This window comes from Bos grunniens, chromosome 16 (assembly GCF_055505025.1).
Source record: "Bos grunniens cultivar Pamir isolate PY7600 chromosome 16, Bosgru_T2T1.0, whole genome shotgun sequence".
Lineage (NCBI taxonomy): Eukaryota > Metazoa > Chordata > Mammalia > Artiodactyla > Bovidae > Bos > Bos grunniens.
In genome coordinates this window covers 37,985,243-38,008,805 of record NC_141180.1, presented here as the reverse complement: position 1 = coordinate 38,008,805, position 23,563 = coordinate 37,985,243, and the positions used below count along the sequence as shown (strand labels likewise).

The window sequence follows — 23,563 nt, the reverse complement described above, 5'->3', positions numbered from 1 at the left end:
CTGAAGCATCCAAAAGAGATCTCAAAGAAACAAAAAACAAACAAACAAAACCACAAAAGACCCTTGCAAACCCTATGCCATCAGCTCCCCCGGCCTCCCCAGCCCTGAAATCAGAGGGCACAGGTTAACCTGTCAGTTACAGAGGTGGGACCAGGGCCCTACTCAGGGCTGCAGCTTCACAATAAAACAAACTCAGCTGATGTTTTTAGAGTAACCCTCATTTTCCACTGAAGTGACATGCACTACAGGGACCTCGATTTCTATATTAAGTATTAAATAATATTAAAAGAAAAACAAAATTGGATTTGCCTTTTCGGGAAAGAGATGTTTATTAAAAAAAGAGAAAGTCAAGATTATAATTCAAGACAGGGCTCCACTGCAATTCCCTGAAGTGACATTTGCTAGGAAAGCCAAGACTACAGTAGCTGTGAGCTCCCCAAACCCAGCGCTCCAACCCTGCACTGCAGCGAGTCCTGTGGGAGACAGGACTGGAGGAAGCCAGGACCTTGGTCCCTCCCCTCCAGACGCACTCCCGGCCCCCAAAGACCAGAGAGCCAACCCCCTTTCCTTCTCAACTACTGTTAGGGACAGGGCACACGCTCACTCCTTTATAAGATCCCCTCCTCCCTCACCCCATCAGAGATGGTACCAAGCTCTGTGAACGTGATCTGTGTACACCTGACCCTGAGAACGGGAAATGTGAAAAGTGAAGTTTAAATCCACAGAGGGCTCTTCTTCCCCAGATGCCCATCAAACCTTGGAATTCTCTGCCCAGAAAAGGTCCTGCCAGAACTTACTCTATTGGGATTCAACTTGGAAATAGATAATTACTGACTGAAGCAGCATTTTAGACGATAATGGAGGTGGGTGATTAAGTCCTCGGACTCCAGTTTAAGTGCGGGGTAAACTCTCTTTGGAAGAAAGGTAGGATGCCTCTCTGGTTTCCTGCGGCCTAACATTCTAAAAACTCTAAACCACAGTCAGGATCGAGAAGGAATTCCGCCCACAACAAATACTCATCTCCTCCAGGTCTTCGCTCACATGTCAACCTCCCTGAGGGACACCTGCTAATCACCCCAGTGAGAAGCACAATCCATTCCCACACGGCACCAGCTCCTTCCAGCCCACCACCCAGGCACTCCTCTCCATGGAACTTGCCATCTGATAAACCACGTTTTGTCTCTTCTTTTGCTGTCTGCCTTCCCCTGGTAGAACTCAAGCTCTGAGAGGGCAGGGGTTTTGTCTGTTCTATTCTCAGCACAGGGCAAACACTCTGAGCTAAATTAATTAAATGATGGTCGTTGGTTTTTAAAGGAGCAACAAATGATAGTTGTACAGGACAGTTTTCTACAGTAATTATTAGCCGACCAAGTCAAAAGAAGTATTATTTGGCCCAGACTTTCTCTCTCTCTCTCTTTTCTCTCCCTCTCCCAGTCAGGGATTTATTAAAATTAAACAGATTAGATGGAGCTCCTGATACTCAAACTGCTCAGCAAAGCCTGCAGTGGGGAAGTGCCGAGCAAACACCAGAGACATTTGTCTCTAAATTGCTCTAAATACCTTCTGCAAATGAAATTCTAGCCCAGCTGCGTTTGAGAGAAAATGAGGAATAACTGGTCATTGTCAGTGGAGGAGAAGATCAGGCAGTTATAATATTGCACAATATACTGGGCAAAGGATCTCTTGGCAACTATGGATTTTGTCTCAGGTTACCCCGGGTAATAAGCACAGCTTTTAGGCTCAGCTTTCCCCAGCTTCAATGCTTTGATGAGAGAGCTGAAACCCCTGAGCTTTTATGATTAATTACTCCCCATAGGTACACATATTTCAAGGAAAAACTCTTTTACAGCATGATGGCTGTGGAGTGGAAGGGCCAACCAGTGCACTCCAAATTTTAATAATCTCCTACTGTTGGGGGTGGGGGGAACCAGGATGCCACCAGGAAGTGCCCCTCATCAGCTCAATCACAGACAGGGATCGGCCCTGAGGCTGCCTCTAAACAGCTGCCTGTGAATGAAACACTTGGGCTGATCACGCCCTAACCCTGCGAGCGCAGCCCTGGGACCCGGTTTTACATGGTCCGAAGCATCACTTCAGTGGGATACCATGGAGCAGACCTAGGAAACACCACCAAGCCATGCCCTCTTCCGTTTCAGCCACTAATGATTTAAGCTAAAAACCCAGAATTTTGAGACCAACATTCCAGTTCCTTAAAGAGTCTTGTTTGGGCTGAGAAGGGGCAGGGAGAGCAGAGATAACTCACTTCCCCTCATACACAGTGTTTAAGGGCCTTTAAACAACTTCCTAGCTTTCCAGAAAATTAGACATGCAAAGAATGAAAAGAATGCAAAGTATCTAATTTCTTTGATAGGGTTTTTTTTAAATATATATTTCACAAAAAAAGAAACATATCTTAAATTTCAATAAAACCAAAAGAGATTCTGTCTGCTTCAGACAATATTGAATTTGTCAAGATCCATTTAATCCCTGCTTACAGAAATACCATAAAACTAGTAATTTACCACTTCAATCTGTAAATCAGACTGACCCCAGGCTTGACCTTAACCTGACCTTGTTTAGTCATCTCATTTCCTTGGTCCTTCATTCATCTCTTTCTTCCTCATTCTTTACTGACTGACTTCATAACCTAAGGCCAGTCTTTCTGCAGCCACGGCCATGATCAGAAGAACAGAACACAGGGCAGGAGTCCTCCCCAGTCTTCTCCCTGGGCCTCTTCTGCTGCTGAACACAGCTGATGCCAGGCTGCCCTGGGCCAACTTGTTGGCCTTACATCTAGAGCTCAATTACCTGAATCTTCACATCTCTGCTCTACTGTAAGAAAAAAAGCATGCATTCCCACTGGGGGCCTCCCTCACCCCCACTCCCACACCAGTGGGGCAGTTGCAGGAGATCTTCATCAGTACAACAGCTGCTGTCCGCCCGTCCCAGCCCCTCTCTGTAGGCCACTGGGCACGGCCACGGGGAACCTGTACCTTTCTTCTTAAGGAACGCTCTCCTGGTTGCAAGTGGGCTCTGGCGGACCCGAGAATTCTGTAGAAACTTCACTGCTGTGGCAATCTGGTAGGGGAGATAAAACAAAGAAGAGGAGGAAACGTCAACAGTCTACATTTCAAAATTAAGAATCCTACACGTTTACCCCAGGCCCATAGAAATAAGCGCAATACTGGGGTCAAACTAACCGGTTATTTCTCACATGTAAAATCTGCTTAAATAAAAGACTCGGTTGGTTCCCTACCATGACTGGGTTCCTATATCTGGTTCTATCAAATCTAATCCCCTCAGCCCAGCTTTTAAGACCCCCAATAATCATTACCTGTTCTCCCTGTTCGAGCTGATTCTTCACACTCCTCAGCAGGGAGCCCTCTCTGGCCACACTTACCCATGTCGCTCCATTTGTGTCCATGCTACGCCCTTTTTTCTAGAAGGCCTTCCCTTCCAGCCTCTACCAGTGTAAACACTGCACACGCAGCAGCAGCCCAGGCTTGCTATAGGCTGTTCTAACTCTTCGAAGTCTTCCCTGAATAAGCAAGCCATCTCTGATCTCCTCATTCTCTTCAAATCTTTGGTGCAGCTGGTGAGTGCCATATAGCTGAAGACACGAGTCTACTGTCTTCTAATGTTCAGGCTGCCTCCCCAGCCACACTGTTAGCATCTGAAGGGAAGAGACCAGGCTGCCTCCCCAGCCACACTGTTAGCATCTGAAGGGAAGAGACCAGGCTGCCTCCCCAGCCACACTGTTAGCATCTGAAGGGAAGAGACCAGGCTGCCTCTACAGAACCAGGCAAAGCAGTGAGCATCCACTGGCTGGGAAGACTTAGGTAAGTCACAGCCACTCACACTTGTCTCTCTTATGCAATGGAGCCAAATTCTAAAGAGCCTTCAAAGCACAAAGTTTAGGGTTTCATGGCTAAAAGCTGACAGACTAAAACATTATCTACCTACCTCTGGAAATAATATTATTTAAAGAAATCTACGCATCTACAAATGAGCCAAGCAGGGGGTGGAAGGAAAACTATGGATGGTATTAACCTTCAAATTACTTAGTGCACACAAAGCGTGTGCCTGCACACCACCTGTCTGCTCTCCACCCCTGACACTAGTCTGATGGGTGGGAAATGCCAACCTGTCCCCATAGGAAAGGGGCCACTGTAAATGACTGGCATTATTGATCTCATCAGAACCAAAAGAATCACTTAGTTTCCAGGTACAGGTAAAGTCAACAGACCCTGAAGTTTGCTCATAAGTTGTTGAAAGAAAAAATTTCTAAGGGGCCAAATGTAAGGAAGTTTTCTAAGATTTTTCAAACTAAGGCAGCAATTGAACAGAGATTCAAACAGAAAGTACTGTGACTACAAATGGAATACAAGCTACAAATATCTTCTTCATATTTTATACGAACTTCATCATGGGACCAGATACACCTCTTTGGTAACAAAAGATAAGAGGATAAATCAGAAAGGAAAAAAAAAAATTCAGGGCAAACCCCTGATGTATTTCCCCTGTGATCCCTCCACAGGAGGCTTGCATCAGACACTCTCCCCCAAGGATGAAGTCAGGTATCCCCAACTCCCAAATTTGGACCTGTCAGCGATAAGACACAGGAGCATTCCTTAAGGATAATTAGAATCTGTCCAACACTGTGAACACTTTAACTACCATCATGAACTGCAGTGATAACCAATCGGTCCTGGATGAAAGAGAAATCGATGCTTAGGATTCTAGAACCCCAAAACTACATACTCACTCCCAAGCCCCTCAGGTTGCATCCAAATAGAGAAAAATCTGACAAACATCATTAAAATGGCTGCATTCTTATGAAGAGATGGGACAGGGGAAGAAAGAAGAGAGAAAAGGGAAACAGAATGGAGTGAAGGAGGGAGACGAGGAGGAGGAGGGGGTGATGGATGAGCAGAGGAGATGGAACAGAAAAGAAGGCAAAAAGAAAAGGAAAGCAGCTAAGAGCCAGGAGGAAGTGGCGAAGGAGAAAAACAGGAAGAGAGGCTGGCCTTGGACTAGGTGGACAGTTGCACCATCCCAGGCCCCATGGGCTCAAGGCCCATCTGCCCAGATCAGGTGTCTTAGGGTTAATTGTTCTTCACCTGGAGGAAAAAAACACACCTTCAACATACAAGTCAAGAACACCATTTGTATATGTTGTAGGCTCCACACACCCTGGGATGGATCCCAGGTATCAGAGGAACTGTGGGCAGGCAGGTCTTAAGCCAGAGATGCCAACGGCACAGCTCCTGACGTTCACCGGTAGAAGCATAAACCTTTCCTTCATCCTTCCAAAATTTTCCATGACAGAGAAAGATAACAGAATCCCACCACTAAAACGCACAGGTTTCACCTTGCTTTTTTAATACAGTCCTTGGTATATGCATTTCTGGTCAGAGAGCAAAGTTCTGATGGGTTTAATGGTGCACTCAATGCAGTGCTTGGCGCATTCCATCAATTTTTTTTTTAAAAATTGCATCTCTTATTTCTTTAAATACATTAATCAGCCTGGTGTAGGCAAAACGGATCCATCGGACAATGCAATAAACATGAATTATCATCTATCCAACACGCATAATGGCTTAAAAATACATAATAGCAGGTGTAGTTTAAATGATTAGTTATTACACCTGTGGTGGGTCTGATTCAATTGGGGAAAATCATCTTTAATAGGTTAAAAGGTTTAGATCACCATGCTTTCCTTAAAGTGGCTGCAGAGAGGGAATGATGGAGTGCTCTGTCATTAGTAATTCATTTAAGAAAAACGTGGGGGATACAGCAAAGAACAGCATAAACGGGAGAATCCAATTTAAACATCAGGTAAAGTAGAAAACACCTTTTAAAAAAGCAAGATAAATGAATTTGGAAGGGAGGTGAAATTGACATATTTATTTTAACGGGAATTTGACAAAGTCCCGGCACACTTCAAACTTGCAAAAAATATGAACAATTTCTTTTAAAGTTCCCATTCACTAATTTCGAGCCATATAAAATAATACTGCCAAACACCTACATAAAGTATATCTGGGGCTTGTTTATGTCCCTCTTGATCTTTGTAGGAAAATGCAGGCGACAGGCAAATCGCATATTTAACAGCACCGGTATCACTACACCAGATGCAAAATATAAAGCATCCGAACTAACAGCTTCAACATAATGGGCTTTAGAAGAAAGATACCCAGATAAGCAGCTCCATCCATGTAAGCTGGACATACAGGAATGCCTCTCCTTTCACTAGCTATTTCTCCAGCTACTCTTCACTCTTCTCCTCTCTCCTCATAAGGACCTGGCACTTCAACAAGGTGGGGAAGAGCCCGTCCAACACAGAATTTTACAAGCCCTATGATTCACACATAGATGGTAGAAGATTTCTCCAAACCTTCCCCCATAATGCAAAGGTTTGAAGACGCCTAGATAACGGACGCTGTCCTCAGTTTGCATCTTTCATTCGACTATTGGTGGACACTTTTCATTAACTTCACAGAGCAGTTCAAGGGCTCTTCCCTTGGCGGAGGTCGGACAGACACAACACCCTTTTGTCGGATGAAATGACGGGGTGCCTGCAGCCTGTCCTGTATTATCGTCTGATTTTCTAATTAGGAGATGAATGTGACTATTCATGGGTTATATTTGTGCCCAACTAAATTACATAAATTCAGGCCAAACCTTCCGCCTCAATGTCACAGATGTAAAACGGAGGCGGGAACGTTACTGCGCCCGGTGTAGGAGTGCAGCAAGCCAGGGAGAATCCCGGTGAAAAGCTCCGATGGCGTCATGGAAATCACTTGCTGCTGAGTCCCTCAGAGACACGGAACTGGCCCTCCTTTCCCCTTCTCTTGCACCCCGAGCATTCTTAATGAGCGCAAGGCAGATTACCAGTACCTGGTCTCATAAAAATAAAGATGACAAACTCAGAAGGAAACAGAAGCAAAGTTTCTCATCACCCCATTCCTGTGACCCGATGCTCTGTGTCCCACCCTCCCTCTCTCAAAAAGCAAAACAAAACCATCCTGTCACCATCGACTCTGCAATTTTAGGAAAGTTTGATGATTTTACTCTGTTCATCACATAAAGCTAGAGATAAAACCCGGGTGCAAAGAGGAGGAGCAAATTCTTGCCTTGGCAGTGGGTCCACTGGAGTGACTGCCAGCAGCCCAGGGAAAAAGAGGGAACTTCAGATTGAAAAACACCTTTGGATCCAAGATGATTGGCCAATTGAGAGAGATTTGTGTGTGAGAGACCAGGATTTGTAACTGTATAAATCAATGGAATACAGTATACTCAGGGACTATCTACAATGAACTATGTGCTGTTAAATGCGCTGTGTAGGGTAAGTAATCCCTGGTGAGAAGCAGCGAGGTTCCTGACAGTCCTCACTGAAGCGATGCTTCCTAGATGCTTTCCACTCTCCTACAAAAGATCTGCACACTATCATCTTCAGAACGCACGCAGTATTTTCTGCACATGGAGGAAGGGAGAACAGAGCTTGCCTAACAATGAACCTGGGGTTGGAGGGAGCCTGAGCACTCTGCACCTGACATGTGAACCTGATGTGCTGTCTCCAGTGACACTTACTTGGAATGTCACCAACTTTTGCACTCCTGTGTGCAACACGCACATCTATCTCCTAAAAATGTGAGCATTCATTAGCCATTTTAAAATATTAAAAATAGTCTAAAATTAATGACACTAACAACCAAAGCCAAGTCCTTTTTCACCCAGAGAGATCACAACTAGAGGGCAAGAGAAAATGATCGACAGGCGGACTTAAAACCCCATTCCAACACTGCAGCGCTACACATGCACGGCTCAGAAGATTAAATTGCCTGCGAAAGGTTCCTATGCGCGTACTCTAAAGTAGATAGATACCCCGAATCCTGTTAACAAGCATTAGACCAAAGCCAACTCAAGGTTTTACAAGAAGTGACTGGGAAAGCCGGGCAGTGCCTAGAATGAGAGAACCCTCTTCAAATGGAAACACTGCATTTTAGTAAGAAATCAGTACTCTGTCAGGAGTTCCTTGACAAATATGGTCATCGGTGGCACAAGGAAATAGTTGCAAAGCAGCTGTTAATCAGAGGAACACATCGTAGAACGCTGATGCTAGCACTCGTGAAAAAATGCAACGGGCTAATTATGAAGCCATATATCTCACTAAAGAGGCCGTGTTCCTTGAGATTCCAGGCAGAGCGCTCTCAGATCCAGGGTCCTAGGACAACATAATTCTGGTTTTCTGCATCCAGAAGCCTCTCTGACCTACAGCTAAGGGTCCTGAGCAGGCTCACTGCTCTCACTTCTCCGCACTCTCTTTTCCAGCAGGGAACAGGCTGGGGAGTTGGGGAGGCAACCAGCCCGGAAACAGGGGTATCCCCCAACCACATTCCAAGATGCTGCACAAATACAGCTCCTAAACCAGAGTAAGAGAAAAATCTAGGAGCATGCAAAAAAGACACGTTGGAATCACCCTTCTAATGTGGCAGGAGAGCACGTGTGTGAGAGCAGCAGTCAAAAAGAGCCGCCCCCAGCCTCCAAAACTAAAGGAGGAAAAAGGAGCAACAGCAGCAATAAAACGGAATATAAAGACTGCCACGTTTGAAATCGCCAAGGGAGAGAGGGAGCCTGGCGAGGAGCTGCTCTTAGGATGTGAAATGCAACTCAGGGAGGCCGAGGGTCTAGCGGGCAGGTAAGAGAGGAAAGTTAATATGCAGAGGAAGGCTCGGTCAGCCAAAATTCAATACGATCCTATGATCCTCCGCAAGGACAAGGAGGCACGAGGCTCCCCGAAACCAGAAGAGTGTGAGTGGGGGGAGGGGTGCCACGACCGCGCGGAGCGGAGCCGCTGGAATGGCAAGAGGGGAATAACCTTGAGCTGGTCGTGGCCGAGGCCACCGCAGCGCGGAGCCAAAGTGCCCCCTAGCCGGGGCCGGCGGGCGCGCAGGCCGAAGGAGGCGGCCGCCCCGCTGCCTCGTGCGAGCCCCGACCAAGTGTTTTCACTCCGGGAAAATGAAATGTTTTGCAAGATGAAACAGAATGAAAATTGAGGTTTTAGGTAATTACTAGTTGGCATTTACATATCACGGGCTGGTTCAACACCTATTCATTTTCCTCTTTTATTTTCAATTTTTTAAAATTGCTCATTAAAAAATGAACAGATGACAGTGACAGGGAAATTTCCCCCCCTCTTTCTCCTTCTCTGAGGGTTACAAAATCGAGAGGTACTTTTCCCCCGTTTATCTACAATTAACACACACATGCAAAGGTACCTTTCGTTTACATGGGGGGTGGGGGGGAGAGGAGAGGGGAAAGTCAACAAAAAGCCAGGAAGTTCAAAAATAAAGACCGAGCTGTACTTGAGCCAGCCTCCAGCACCTGGGTGAGCAGTGCGCCTGCAAGCGCCCCGGCTCTCAAGGAGTTAAAGGAAAGAGCCTCTCTTTCAACTTGGAATTTCCTGCTTTTTGTCATTGTGTCCTTCCCATTGTTGACTTGGGTTACAACCCTATACTAATTAAGTCGTGGGCCCTAATTTCCTTTGTTTTACTTTACTCTGTTCTTTTGTTTTTCACATTAAAGAAATAAAAGATCTCTGGTAGGAGTGCACGTGAGTTGACATGATAGAACACAATATGTGTGGAGGCCTATTGTGTAAATCTGCATTTAGGGAATTCCACAGCACGCATTACTGACCTTAGTCTGACTTTAAAAACACTGATATATGCAGTCTTTATGAAAGGTGGCAACGTCATATGCACAATAACTACCCTTCGAATGAAATATCTGTGTTTAAATTTTTTTTCTTGGCCCTAGTTAAAAATATTGCATGAACTGCTTGTCAGAATGTTGGTGGTTTTGTTATTTTATTAAATTAGTTCTTCCACAAATGTATGTGGAAGGCAACAGGCACTATTTAGTATCAGGTGGAATTGCTGCTGGACAGGGAGGCCTGGCGTGCTGCAATTCATGGGGTCGCAAAGAGTCGGACACGACTGAGCAACTGAACTGAATTGAACTGAGAGTGATTTTAGGCAAGGGTGACTTGGAAAGTACTCTGGGTGCCAACTTGCAGCGCAAAGGGAGCTGGGGCTCCAGCAGCAGAGCTGACACACAGAGTTGCCAGTGTGGAGGGCGACTGGAACCACGCCACAGAAAGCGAGGTAGTACACACGCTCGCTCTGAGGAAAATAAAAACCTCTGTTTTCTGGGATGACGAGATCAAAGTTCCTTCTTAGGAAAGGCTGAGAAGGAAAAGGGTTCTCTCCTTGGGGAGAAAGAAAAGCAAATTTAAATGCCTGTCCCCACGCATCCCCACCTGAATTTAGAGAGCAGCCCCTCTAATTTTTGATGCAACCAACAAAGCAGTTACCCAAAGAGGAGAGAAAAAAAGGTTGACATTTGCCTTTTCCTTGGCTTTGAAATCCAACTGGCAGCAAATTGTTTGAAGTCTTGTTTAGAGAGGAAACCGTAATAGTCTCCATACTGAAAAGAGGAGGAAAATGCCATTATACACGGATCACGGTAGCAGTGACCTCAGCAGAGAAGGCAAAACGAGCTGGCTCCGAGTCGGAGCGTTGGCCGGCGTGCCAGAACAGTGAAAAAGGCTTGTGTGTGCCAGCGACGGGTGGCAAGCTTTGGGTGCTCAGTCCCAGGAGATACCGAGAAAAGGCAAAGAGTTCAATTTCCTCACATGTTGTCTTTCAGCAGCTCTTGACCGCTCCTTCTTCCGGTTTCCCTTGCTGTTTTTTCCATATTCTTCTAATTCCCCTGTACTGTTAAAGAGGAAGCAGAGAGCACCCAGGCTTCATGTTGTAAAATTAATGAAGGTGTCAAGCTGTTGAGTTGAATCACTCCAAAGGAATGTAATGACTCAGTGTCCAAGATGCTCCTGAAGAGGACTGTGAGCTCACTCGGTGGCAGTGGCTGGTGACTCCAACACTAAAAATATGTGGCTCCCAGCGCTTTGGCACCTTCCTAACGACACTGCTGCCTCTATTTTCTAGTACCTTTCTCCCCACCACAAGTTGTATCTGATGCTTTCCAAAGGTTACTTCTAAACGCCAGCACCTTCGTGTGCTCAGCAGATAGAACCTCAGTTCCCACTTCTTTTGAAGTCGGGCCAGATGGACCCTGGTGTGAAGCTCTCTCTAGTCATGCGCTACTGAGAAGTGGGATGATCAGGAAGGGGGCAAAGAGAGGTTGCATCATGGACAGTGACACCTTTGGGCATCGAGCCATCACTGGGGGTGAGACGCTGACTAGGTAACCACCAGGTGGTGCAGGACAAGGTCCCTGCATGATCGCTAAGCACCTTCTGCTCTGAGAGCAACAAGATGGGCCCCTGGATTCCAAGAAAGATGAGCTCTGGATCAGGAAATGCTGTCGCGCATCACCCTCCACACAGCACAAAACTGAAACTTTGAGGAGTCGCTAAATGGCACTCCTACCAGACATCCTACAAGGAAACTGAAGAAAGACAATTTTTCATTTTTTAACATGTTAAAAATGTTAAACATGTTTAAATGTTAAAAAATAGATTTGAGGACTTCCCTGGTGGTCCAGTGGTTAAGAATTCTGCCTGCTGATGCAGGGGATATAGGTTTGATCTCTGGTCCAGGAAGATTCCACATGCCAAAGGACAACTAAGCCCATGAGCCACAAGTACTGACACCAAATGCCACAACTCCTGAAGCCTGCAGGCTCTGGAGCCTGTGCGCCACAAGAGACGCTACCACAATGAGAAGCCCACACACCTCAACGAGGACTCAGCTCAACCAAAAACAAATAAAGATCTGAAAATCAAAAAAGAAGCAGTCACAGCTTAGAAGCAGTTCGAATCCAAAAAGACAGCAAGAAGTGGAAATGACACGTGGGTAGCCTTAAAATTGTCTTTAGATACCCTGATAAGCAGAAAAAAGTGAACAATTAAGGCTCAGTGGTAAAGAATCAGCTCACCAATGCAAGAGACAGGGGTTTAATCCCTAGGTCGGGAAGAACCTCTGAAGAAGGAAATGGCCACCCACTCCAGTATTCTTGCCTGGAGAATTCCAAGAACAGAGGAGCCTGGTGGGCTACAGTCCATGAGATTGCAAAGAGTTGGATATGACTAAGTGACTGAACAACAACAATCCCAAACTCCCAGTCCATCCTTCCCCACATCTTGGCAATCACAAGTCTGTAAGAACAGTTTTACACTTCTAAATGGCTAAGAAAAACAAAAATCAAAAGAAGTCACGTGCAAATCACATGAACTTCGAATTTCAGTGTCGATGAATAAAATGGTACTGGAACACAGCCATGCTCATTCAGGGGCTTCTCAGGTGGTGCACTGATAACAAATCCACCTGCCAATGCAGGAGACGTGGGTTTGAAGCCTGGGTCAAGAAGATCCTCTGAAGAAAGAAATGGCAACATACTCCAGTACTTTGCCTGGGGAATCCTATGGATAGAGAAGATTGTGGAGGGCTACAGTCCATGGAGTCAGACATGACTGAGCATGCACACACACTAAGACCACCAAATCTTGATTCTTCCTGCTATTATTTTAGATTCTTTTGTGATCTAAGAGAAAAACTAGAAGAGTTCCAAAAGTATGATGCATAAGAGAGAAAGCTGGCACTCAAAAATCTTCAAATTTACAGTAAGATGACAAAAACGGTCAAGTGGAATCAGCTCCTCTCAGGGGAAAGCTGCCCTCTTCACAAGCACAGCGGCCCCTGGAGGGCCCAGGGACAGCCACCCTCCAAGATGGTACAGTCTGGGAACCAGCTCCGGCAGCAAGGGGGGGTGACGGGAGACGTGCCTCACAGCCGTGTGAAATAAGTTGACGGCCAGTTCAACTGTCTAAGAAGGGGTATCTAACATAGGCCACGTGGCTCCAGATGACTTCAGGAGTAACTTGTCCACACAATGAGGGTAGCACAGAGAGCAAGACAAGCCACGCCCCTGACGTGGATGAGTGAGTCACCGTATTTCACACAGCTTTCAGAGGCACTGAGATAAAGACCACAGGACTGATTCTTGTACCCATGGTCAGATTTGTACCCTCAGACTGTCTTTAGCACCAAGATGCAAATCTGGAAGAGAATCTGAATCAAGAGACTTCCCTGGTTGCCCAGTGATTAAGACTCCACCTTCCAATGCAGGGGTTAGGGATTCCATCCCTGGTTAGGGAACTAAGATCCCATGTACTGAATGGTGTGGTCAAAAATGGAAAGTAAATAAATACTTTTTAAAAAGAGAGAGAGAGACAGAGAGGTACCAGTCTAGTTGCCTCCTCTGACAAAACCAATTTAGAAATTTTTAGCTCAGCAAAGAAATCCGTAGCACACAGAAGGAATTAAATGGTAATCACTGTGGCTCTGAACTGTTCAGTAACCTTTCACTAAACACCATAAACAACCACAGCTTGCAACAAACAAACACACCTTCAAAAAAATAAATGATTCTGCAGAGGCCTATTATTAATAGACAGACACCAGAGCCATCTCGGCCATGACGGTCTCCTACCTCTAATGGGAAGATAAAAAGGAAAGTCTTCCTGTCCTACCTCTGATGCTCTTAGCAATCTCAGTCATCTAAAATGCCATGTATTTTACTTACAATTAATGCAAGATTTAACCAGTTCTCACCATCAAGAGATCAGTTCTATTGAGCACCCTCCTTCTCCTCTAGATCAATGGCAACTCATTTCTAAGTCCTTCCCACTCTGTCTGGGGAACAGAGAGGAAGGATTAAGAATCACCATCTTGCTGTGCAATCTTCTTGATTCTCCGCACCTAACTCATGCTAGGGTGAGAGACTAAAATCACAAAAATCCCTACATCTCCTCAATTTGGCCAGAGTCCTGAGACGTCGCTCATCGTTTTCTGTTCACTGTCCTTTCTCTCTCTTCTTGCCTGTTTAAACACATGGACACAGAGTTATTAACTTTTACAGGAAAACCAAATAAAATAATGTCGAAGCAAAAACGCGGTGATGTCAGGCTGCAGCTAGCACCATTCATTTGTGGGAATCTGATTAGCGCTCGAGTGGCAGCGCTACCTGGAAAAGTGCTCACAATCAAATAAAAAAATGATACCAAAACATTAACCTGATGGCTAAAAACTCCACATTTAAACAGTTAAAGTAATAAAGGAGCTTTTATTGAGTATTTTTTATATTTCATTATGCCCCAAATTGACGAGGACTCCCGGATACATTTTCTAGAGTTTTGGTTCCTTAAATCAAATGCTCTCTTGGACTTTTTTTTTTTTTTAAACTGAAAGGAAACAGCATTTCTTGTAAATCTGAATGAAAGGATTAAAGCTTCTCCTACAGTATCAATATCAGCGGTGAGTGCAAACACAGCCAAACACTGCAACAAACAGAAGCCTTTTTTGATTTATGTACTTTAATTCTCAACCTGCCCACAGCCAGCAAAGTATTTTCCTATACAAACCCTCTATTTCCCCATTCATACCCATTCTGCTCAAAGATGGCTGGGAACAGAAGGTGGCAGACAGGCAGGCCAGAAAGTGGGCCGGAAACCTGCGCCCGGAGTCCAGTCCTGATGTGCACGTGTCCTCGAACCAGGCCCCTCACACCCCGCTCTGTGCCTCGGATTCCTTCATTTCTATAAAAGGGCTTGAATAGATGGCCTTCTGGACCCTCTAAGCCACATCATTTTATAATTTCCAAGTTGATCCCATCAGGCAGCCTACCTAGGCCAGGGACATGGGTGAGGGTCAGGGACCAGACCCAGAGCTATTCTGGAGCTATTCCGGAGCTCAGCTCTCCAATCTCATCCAGCCAGAAATAGGAGAAAGCCAACAAAGATGGGGAAGGGAGAAGACATTGTTGCTGCCAAAAAAAGAAATAAATTACATATACATTACACATAGCAAAGCTCTATTCACACTACTTACTATCTATTTCATACAGAAGCTTAGTTACCTGGTGTCCAAATCACAGAAGATTAAAAACTGCAAATGAGAAAGGAGAATCAAGCCAGACAGCCAAGAAATACTCGCAGAACAAAGACAAGATAGTGAAAAAAGCCTAGCAACAAATGTCAGGAGAGACTTGTCTATAAAAAGCAAACAGAAAACTCAAAAAGTTATCAGTCCGGGGTCATTTGGCATAGGCGGAGTCATTCAGAGGAGGAGCGAATACACAACAGATCTGTATTTCAACAGGTTTGGAAAACAGCTACACTTAAAATACAATATAAACATTTACATCTAAAATGATGATACTGAGTCATCAGGATTAAATTATAGTCTTAGATACTCTACCTTATAAAGTGAGAGAAAGCATATAACCCATTTTAATTCCAGTTAAAAGTTTTACATGTTTTGTTTTCATATGGCTCTCAATGGGCATCTAAACAGTGTGGCTGCCCAGAATGACTTATTCCAAGAGGGTGGCAGAGAGGGTAGTTTTCCTGAACTGAACAAAAACAGTTTTCATTCAAGTAAGAGTAAGAAATAGGAAGCCAAAGATTAAATAAGCTGAAGCTCCAACACTCTGGCAACCTGATGCAAAGATCCAACTCATTGGAAAAGACCCTGATGCTGGGAAAGATAGAGGCAGGAGGAGAAGGGGACGACAGAGGATGAGATGGCTGGATGGCACCATCGACTCAATGGACATGAGCTCGAGCAAGCTCTAGGAGATGGTGAAGGACAGGGCAGCCTGGAGCGCTGCAGTCCGTGGGGTTGCAAAGAGTCAGACACAACTCAGCAACTGAACAAGTTACTAACCTTCACTGAGTCTACACAGAACAACAGGCACTTAAAAAACCAAGAACAACAAGCAAAGATGTTGTTTTTGCAGTTACAATCTTGGACAAGGACAGCCATCTGGTCCCATACATGACCTAGGACTTCCGTCTTCAACAACCTTGACACATGACTAGCAAGCCTCCATTAGAATGCTTATAACGAACAGAGAACTCACTCTCTTAAAAGACTGTCAATTCCTTTTCAGGAGTCCTTCTTGAAACGGAGCTGAAATCTACTTTCCTGAACCTTCTATCCACTGACCCTAGTTTTCTGCTGGAGAATAATACTAACTGATCTACTTTTTGAGACAATGCTGGATGAGGAAGGAGGAGAGGCCTATGTCTCTTGGCTATCTTTTATATAAAAGCATTTCCCTTACTCTGCTTATTAACTAAATGTGAACACCCGTTTCACTACATAACAGGTTCACAAATTCTGCTCTTAAGCCCGGTAAGAGCAGCCTTGCCCTTTCTGGGAGAGCCAAGGCTACACCTGTAATGTCAGAATGCATTAACAGTAATAAAGGCCACAGTAATGCAAGAGACGACTTCATACAGACGTCATTCCAGAATGGCTAAATTCAATCAAATATGGCAGTGCTTCCTACAATGCTATGCTCGCCAGGGCCAGTGTGTATGACGTGGGCCCACTTACTGGAAGCTGCTGGAAACAGAAAGTGAGCACTCTGCTTCGAGACTGTAATGGACAGAGTTTTTTACTAGCCCGTAAGTGGTTTGGCATCCTTCTTTCCCAGGAATTACCTAGGAATTCATTTAACATCTACAGACTTCAAATGAAACTTCAGAAGGCTAAACGTACATGAAGCAAAGGGGGCAAGGGCACCGTGTTCTCTCACCCTCATCTTAAAGATACACGATCCTCATGGGGGGGAAACGGAAACTCCGAGGAGGTGGTAATCAAGAATTAAAGCCAAAGGCGACCTGGCCTTACTTCTAACTTGGTCACGAACTTCTTCAGTAACTTTCAGAGAGTTACTTACCTTTCCTGTTTCTCCTTCCTCATCTGTAAAATGGAACTGTAACTGCTTAGGGACTCACCAAAAGTGTTAGAAGGAATAATTAGTTAGCATTTATGTAAGACTTTTGATCTTCAAAGTAAGATTATTAGACTATAAAGTGGAGTAGATGTGGTTTGAAAAAAATCTTTTAAAAACATAAAGTATGCAAGCAAATTCAGAGAGGCAAAACAGGCTAACATCATCTCCCAAAGGCCAGATGCCTCCACCTCCATAGGCAGCCGCTTTCTGCCTTAATCTGTATTTGCATGTAGAGACAAAGGTATAAGAACCTTTTACTGGCAAAACTGGAGAAGGTAGAACGAAGAGAGAAAGGAAAAAAGAGAAGGTCAGAGGACAGGCAGTGAGGAAAATGTAAAAGGAAGGAGAGATAAGAAGAGAGAAAAATAAGGGGCAAGAAGGGAACAGAAAGCAGCAAGAAATAAAGAAAGGCAAATCCTTAAAAAGGAGCAAAAACAGGAAGAGAGGAAGAAACAGAGAGTGAAACAGAAAACAAAACTTCATTAGCGAACAAATAAAAAGTGTTTCCTGTTTTTAAAGAAAAAAACGTTAAATTTTTTTGACTAAAAAAAAAAATCAGAGGACAAAGAGCAGAGGATAGAAAAACAGAACATAAAGCTTTAAGGAGTATGTCTGGAAACCAGAAAGCTGGAAGGGAAATCATTAGCAAGTCCACAGTGCGTCTACAGTGATACTGCGTGGATCAATTCATTTAACGCTGCCCTGTACATTTACAGAAAAGTACCTCTGATATAATAAAGGCTCATAAACACACAGAAATTGGGTTATACCCGTTTCGAATTCCTGCCAAACAATGGTTCAGAAAAATGAAGCTCTATTTTAATTAGCTGGACTCACGAGTGATTTGATAACAGCAGATGCTGTCTGCATGCTTTCAGCTTGATGGGCTCCACATACATGAACTTAAGAGTGGTTCTGATGCAATTAGGTATTTCTTTCTGTTCCAATGTGCCAGGCCCTAGGACGCAAGCCTATGTGTAGCCCCTCCATGTTGCTATATTTATCTACACATTAATATTACAAATCATGAAGACTACATACGACAAGCAGAAAAGCAGTTTTCAAAGTCACTGGTAGGTAGACAAGAATATTCTCATGATGAATTTTTTCTTTCCACTGGAGAAAGAAAAGTTGGATAGCTGAGAAAAAGCCACAGAGGGCAGCATCAGTATAGAAATATTTAAAGCCAGAGCTGAAACACAACAGGCTTCGTAGCTCAAATTTTGCAATTCCAGTCCAGTGCTACGACAAAGGATTAGCGCACTTAATGCACAGGCTGACCTGGGACTAAGTGGCCTTCAAAATGTTCTTTGTAATCAAGCATCCTATTATAACCCAGCTTGCTGCTCGCTGAGACCGGCAGTGGTGTGCAGAACCGCAACCCTGCAAGCCCAGGTATTTTTACCAGGTGCTTTCAAGCTGGGCACCTGTCTGCCCCTCACTCCCTTTTAAGCACTCTCTCTCCCAAAGAGCATTCTGTTTGCTTTTCCCACAGCACTCACTGCCCTCTCTGCCAGGACTGCTCAGAGAACCACCACCCACAGACACAGGGCTGCTGAAGGACCTGCGTATAAAACAAGAGCTGCTTCCAGCCCCGGACTCGCCTGATAGGAGGACCCAATCTGTTAATTATCTGTCAGTTTGTCACGGCTGGACTGAGAAGGGGAGGACCGTGAGAGGGGGTGTGTGTGGGGGGGGGGCGGGGAGGCGCTCTGCTGGGTGGTGCAGTACTTGTCCTGAAATTCTGAATCAGGTGTCCAATATCCCCTGTTGAATGATGGGCAGTACAGAGGGTGAAAAAGACAAGAGGCCAGGGTTTTGAATCACTCAATTCGGACAGAAGAGGGGGCCATGAAGCCCACCACCACCACCCCAAGCGCACGGGGAGAAACACACCCCCTCACTCTCTCTCTGAAAGGACAGAACGGACACAATGACCTTCACACCAGCTCCCGTCCGCTGGCGCTAACAAGCTGCACACTGTAAATCAAGGATGAAATCCCAGTGCCAGGAAAGCGAAGGAGAGACTCTTCTTCTGGGAGGGCCCACGGATGCTGCCTGCCTCTGAATCAGCGTTTCAGGCCGATGTGTGGAAGGCAGGAAGCTCCGTGCCGGCAACTGAAGGGAAAAATATGTATTTATTATATATAGTAGGCCTTCTTCAAAAGTTATTTATTTCACAAAACCACTCTGCTAAATAGAGGTTTCAATCTAATTGGAACTGCAATTTGCATATTGTAAATGCACCAAGTGACAGTCTTTGAGACTTCTGTTCTACTCCACAGTTTATGGGTTCACAAGCAGTAGATTTCCCAACATACACACATGCAAGAATGGAAGAAAAGACTATACAGGAGTATCTTTTAAATATATATATCGTACGAAGTGGTTTTTTTTCAGCCCCTTGCAAACCCCTGAGGAGGGGCAGAGGGCTCAAGCTGTGAAATGGGGAGGATGCTTGCAATACCCTCCAAGGAGACAAAGCCAATAGGGCGAAAGGAGGCTGGTGGCAGCTGCAGGTTTGCTTCCGACCAAGTGTTTGGGCACACAGGTCTATAGCGAGCCCCCACTCACCACGAGTCCCTTCTTTCCTTCTTAGGGGAGGCAAAGAGGGGACCCCCTACTCAGCTTAACTCTCTCCACTCCCACCCGCATCCCAAGTGCATGTCTGTCTGTATCCTCAGTCACGTCCATCACGACCGACTCTTTGCAACCACCATGGACTGTAGCCCACCAGGCTCCTCTGTCCGTGGGATTCTCCAGGCAAGAATACTGGAGTGGGTTGCCATTTCTTCCTCCAAGGGATCTTCCCGACCCAGGGAGTGAGCCTGCGTCCTGTATTGCACGCGGATTCTTTACAACTGAGTCACCTGGAAAGCTTCCGTTCACATCCCAAATGAGCGATGGTTAATTAACAGAGATGCAAATAGTCACAGACTGAAATAAAGGTTTTCGACAACAAGTAAAAAAAGACCTTATAAATCAAATAGGAAAAGAAAAAAGAAAAGGCAGAGACAGAAAGCACCCAAAGCAAATGATCAAAATACCTACAACTGAGGAAATGAGAAACAGAAGGGACCGGTCAGGACTGCCCATAAAGGTCTACCATTTTCTGTTTGCACCTCTGGGTTCATTATCAAAAGCTGATTTATGACAGGAGGAGATACTGTTCTGGGGAAGAGAAATGGGTGCAAAGATTCTGGAGTCCTATACACGCCCAAGACTTATCTCCCTAGACTGCATCCAAATTAACCTTCTGCTCCTTGTTCCCCTCACTCACTTCAAGAAGAAATAACTTTTTCAAAGACGGCATCCCTACAGCCCAAAGATATCCCCTGCTTCCTTAAAAACAAAGCACCTTCTAGTTTATGGCAACTCCTTTCTGCCTTCCATGCTCTGATAATACCAGCCTCTCTGTCACAGGGTGTAACCTTCATTAAAAAAAAAAAAAAATCAGAGCTCCAGCTTCCCATTTAAAAAAAAAAAAGAAAGATAGGAAGAATAAATACGAATTTGAAGGGGAATTCTGCCAAAACCCGAACCTCCCAAATCTGGTTCAGCCACATTCTTGCCCACAGCCTGTACTTCTCGGTGCCTCCCTACATTTTTCAAAATGCAGCTGCACAGACCTCTTAAAATTCAGATTTCTAGCACCTATAATTACAGGGCGCTCGAGCCAGGCTCCTTTAATTAATGAACCTGACTCCTCTCTCTTCAAAAGGAAATCTGCATCAGGGATATATCACAGGGGTGACCTGACCTCTGATCGGCACTCTCTGCTCTCTCTGCGTGATGGCCACCAGCACCCTGCACCCCAATGGGAGCGTGAAGTTGCCCCCACCAACCCCTGCATCCCGCCTCCCTGGACGATCCCAGTCTGGCACAAGCCTATTCTGCAGTTAAGGCCATAAAACATCTCATTGAATGTAAGGGAAGAGAAGGAAGCTTTCCTGGGTGTGACCAACAAAATCCAAAGAGAATGAGATTTTCCTAGCTAGAGTGCACCCCTGGTTTCACCCTCTTCCCTCTGCTAGGATGAAGAGCCTGGGGTGCAGGCAGCTGCCATTGTTCAAGGCTGGACAAGCAACAGAGGGAACAGCCTGCACTTGGAAAACTCCAGAAAAGAACACAACACAATAGGCCTGGAACTGACATGCATCCCAAAGCTGAAATAAGACTGGGTAAGAAAAGCCACGCCTCTTTAAAGCTAAACAGGTGGAAAAGGGGTGTGATGTTGAGGATACTGTGCACAAGGTCTGTAGAAGAATCTGAACACATTCCAAGGACAATGTACCGACCTCAAGTTCCCAGGCGGTCCTCACGGACCCTTGACACTACTCCTCTCTAAGTCAATACCTGACGAGTAGTGTTTAAAGAACTGGCTCTCCTTCTGGCTGCTCTGGGCTGCACAGCCCCACACTGTTTGTACCTGCTGCATGTGCCAGGACAGTCTAGAGCCGCTCTCCTGATAGTGGCTAAAAGCTGGCTCATAACCATGTTTGCTGGAAAGCAGGCTGCCCTTGGCGGCAACAAAGACGGGAAATGGTAGCAAACAAAGCCACAGATACCAGAACAGACCAGGCCTCAGTCAAATCAAGGCAACCCCACGTAAAGCTGCAGCTAGGAGATTTGAGATCCAGATTTGAGAAGATGCCAACGCATTTGGCAATAATAAAAACAGGTTTGGTTCAGTCTCCACCATCTGATAACCGTTTCTCAGGGGTCCCTTGGGCCCCCAAGAAACCCAGTGGGGCAACATTTGCTTTACTGACCAAACAAACATCTCTCTCCTAAAAGTGGCGCCAGTGGTGCAGTGGTAAAGATCGGCCTGCCAAGGCAGGAGAAGCAAGAGACTTGGGTTCGATCCCTGGGTCAGGAAAATCCCCTGAAGGAGGAAATGGCAACCTACTCCAGTATTCTTGCATGGAAAATTCCATGGACAGAGAAGTCTGGCAGGCTACAGTCCATGGGGTCACAAAAAGTTGGACACAACTGAGTGTGCACACACTTAACGCAACTCCTACTGGTAGAGTAAAAGTTCTTGGACTACGTACCTGCTGGATCATCGAAAAAGCAAGAGAATTCCAGAAAAACATCTATTTCTGCTTTATTGACTATACCAAAGCCTTTGACTGTGTGGATCACAATAAACTGTGGAAAATTCTGAAAGAGATGGGAATAGCAGACCACCTGACCTGCCTCTTGAGAAACCTGTATACAGGTCAGGAAGCAACAGTTAGAATTGGACATGGAACAACAGACTGGTTCCAAATAGGAAAAGGAGTACGTCAAGGCTGTACATTGTCACCCTGCTTATTTAACTTCTATGCAGAGTACATCATGAGAAACGCTGGGCTGAAGGAAGCACAAGCTGGAATCAAGATTGCCGGGAGAAATATCAATAACCTCAGATATACAGATGACACCACCCTTATGGCAGAAAGTGAAGAGGAACTAAAGAGCTTCTTGATGAAAGTGAAAGAGGAGAGTGAAAAAGTTGGCTTAAAGCTCAACATTCAGAAAACGAAGATCATGGCATCTGGTCCCATCACTTCATGGGAAATAGATGGGGAAACAGTGGAAACAGTGTCAGACTTTATTTTTTTGGGCTCCAAAATCACTGCAGATGGTGATTGCAGCCATGAAATTAAAAGATGCTTCCTCCTTGGAAGGAAAGTTATGACCAACCTAGATGGCATATTCAAAAGCAGAAACATTACTTTGCCAACAAAGGTCCGTCTAGTCAAGGCTATGGTTCCAGTGGTCATGTGTGGATGTGAGAGTTGGACTGTAAAGAAGGCTGAGCGCCGAAGAATTCATGCTTTTGAATTGTGATGTTGGAGAAGACTCTTGAGAGTCCCTTGGACTGCAAGGAGATCCAATCAGTCCATTCTAAAGGAGATCAGTCCTGGGTGTTCTTTGGAAGGAATGATGCTGAAGCTGAAACTCCAGTACTTTGGCCACCTCATGCAAAGAGTTGACTCATTGGAAAAGACTCTGATGCTGAGAGCGATTGGGGGCAGGAGGAGAAGGGGATGACAGAGGATGAGATGGCTGGATGGCATCACCGACTCGATGGACGTGAGTTTGAGTGAACTCCAGGAGTTGGTGATGGACAGGGAGGCCTGGCGTTCATGGGGTTGCAAAGAGTTGGACACGACTGAGCGACTGAACTGAACTGAACATAGGGTCTGAGGTTTTCCCAGTTTCTTACACATGATCTGGGCTATAAAATGAAGCTAAGAAACCACTGGAGAACAGCACTGGGGCTGATCAATGAAGCCTAGTCACACTGTCCTAGCTGCTTCATTCTTGCCAGAGCACGTTACAGTGTAGGTGTCAAAAATGAAATTCAACCATTTCTGCATTCTGCCAGAAAAGGGGGCTCTAATGTTCCAGTGACTTTCTGCCATTGCAAATACGATTTTGTAAGCAAGGGGGGAAAAACAGTTAACATCAGTCCATCCCATGGTTAAACCCTCAGATTAAAGCGAGGCATGACCCCTGCCCAAGGAGTCTGACTCCATGGCACCTGTCTTGCTTCCTGGCATGGCAACCTGCCACCGTGATGCCCGGCACCCACAGGCTAACACACTCCATCATCTCTGCTTTCCCACTAGGTCTGTCTCCAATCACTTCGCAGCCTGGATCCAGGGCCCTCAGTGCTGGAGAGGAGCTCCAGGCTGAGAGCATGTCTGGCTGTGAGGAGCCAACCACTTCCGTGTATCCGAAT

The 23,563-nt window shown here is 45.4% G+C and overlaps 1 protein-coding gene across 9 annotated transcripts in view; it reads right to left on the bottom strand.

Moving 5' to 3' along the window:
- PEX14 (peroxisomal biogenesis factor 14) overlaps window positions 1-23,563 on the bottom strand; it is a 144,568-nt gene that overhangs the window by 88,455 nt on the left and 32,550 nt on the right. For all 9 annotated transcript variants that reach the window (XR_015143382.1, XM_086344456.1, XM_086344450.1 and 6 more), the window contains one exon: window positions 2,994-3,078. Coding sequence is in view for 4 of the 9 variants with exons in the window: in XM_086344450.1 (XP_086200576.1) it covers window positions 2,994-3,078 (85 nt within the window). In the remaining 5 variants the exon portion in view is untranslated. The remainder of the gene's footprint in view (window positions 1-2,993; window positions 3,079-23,563) is intronic.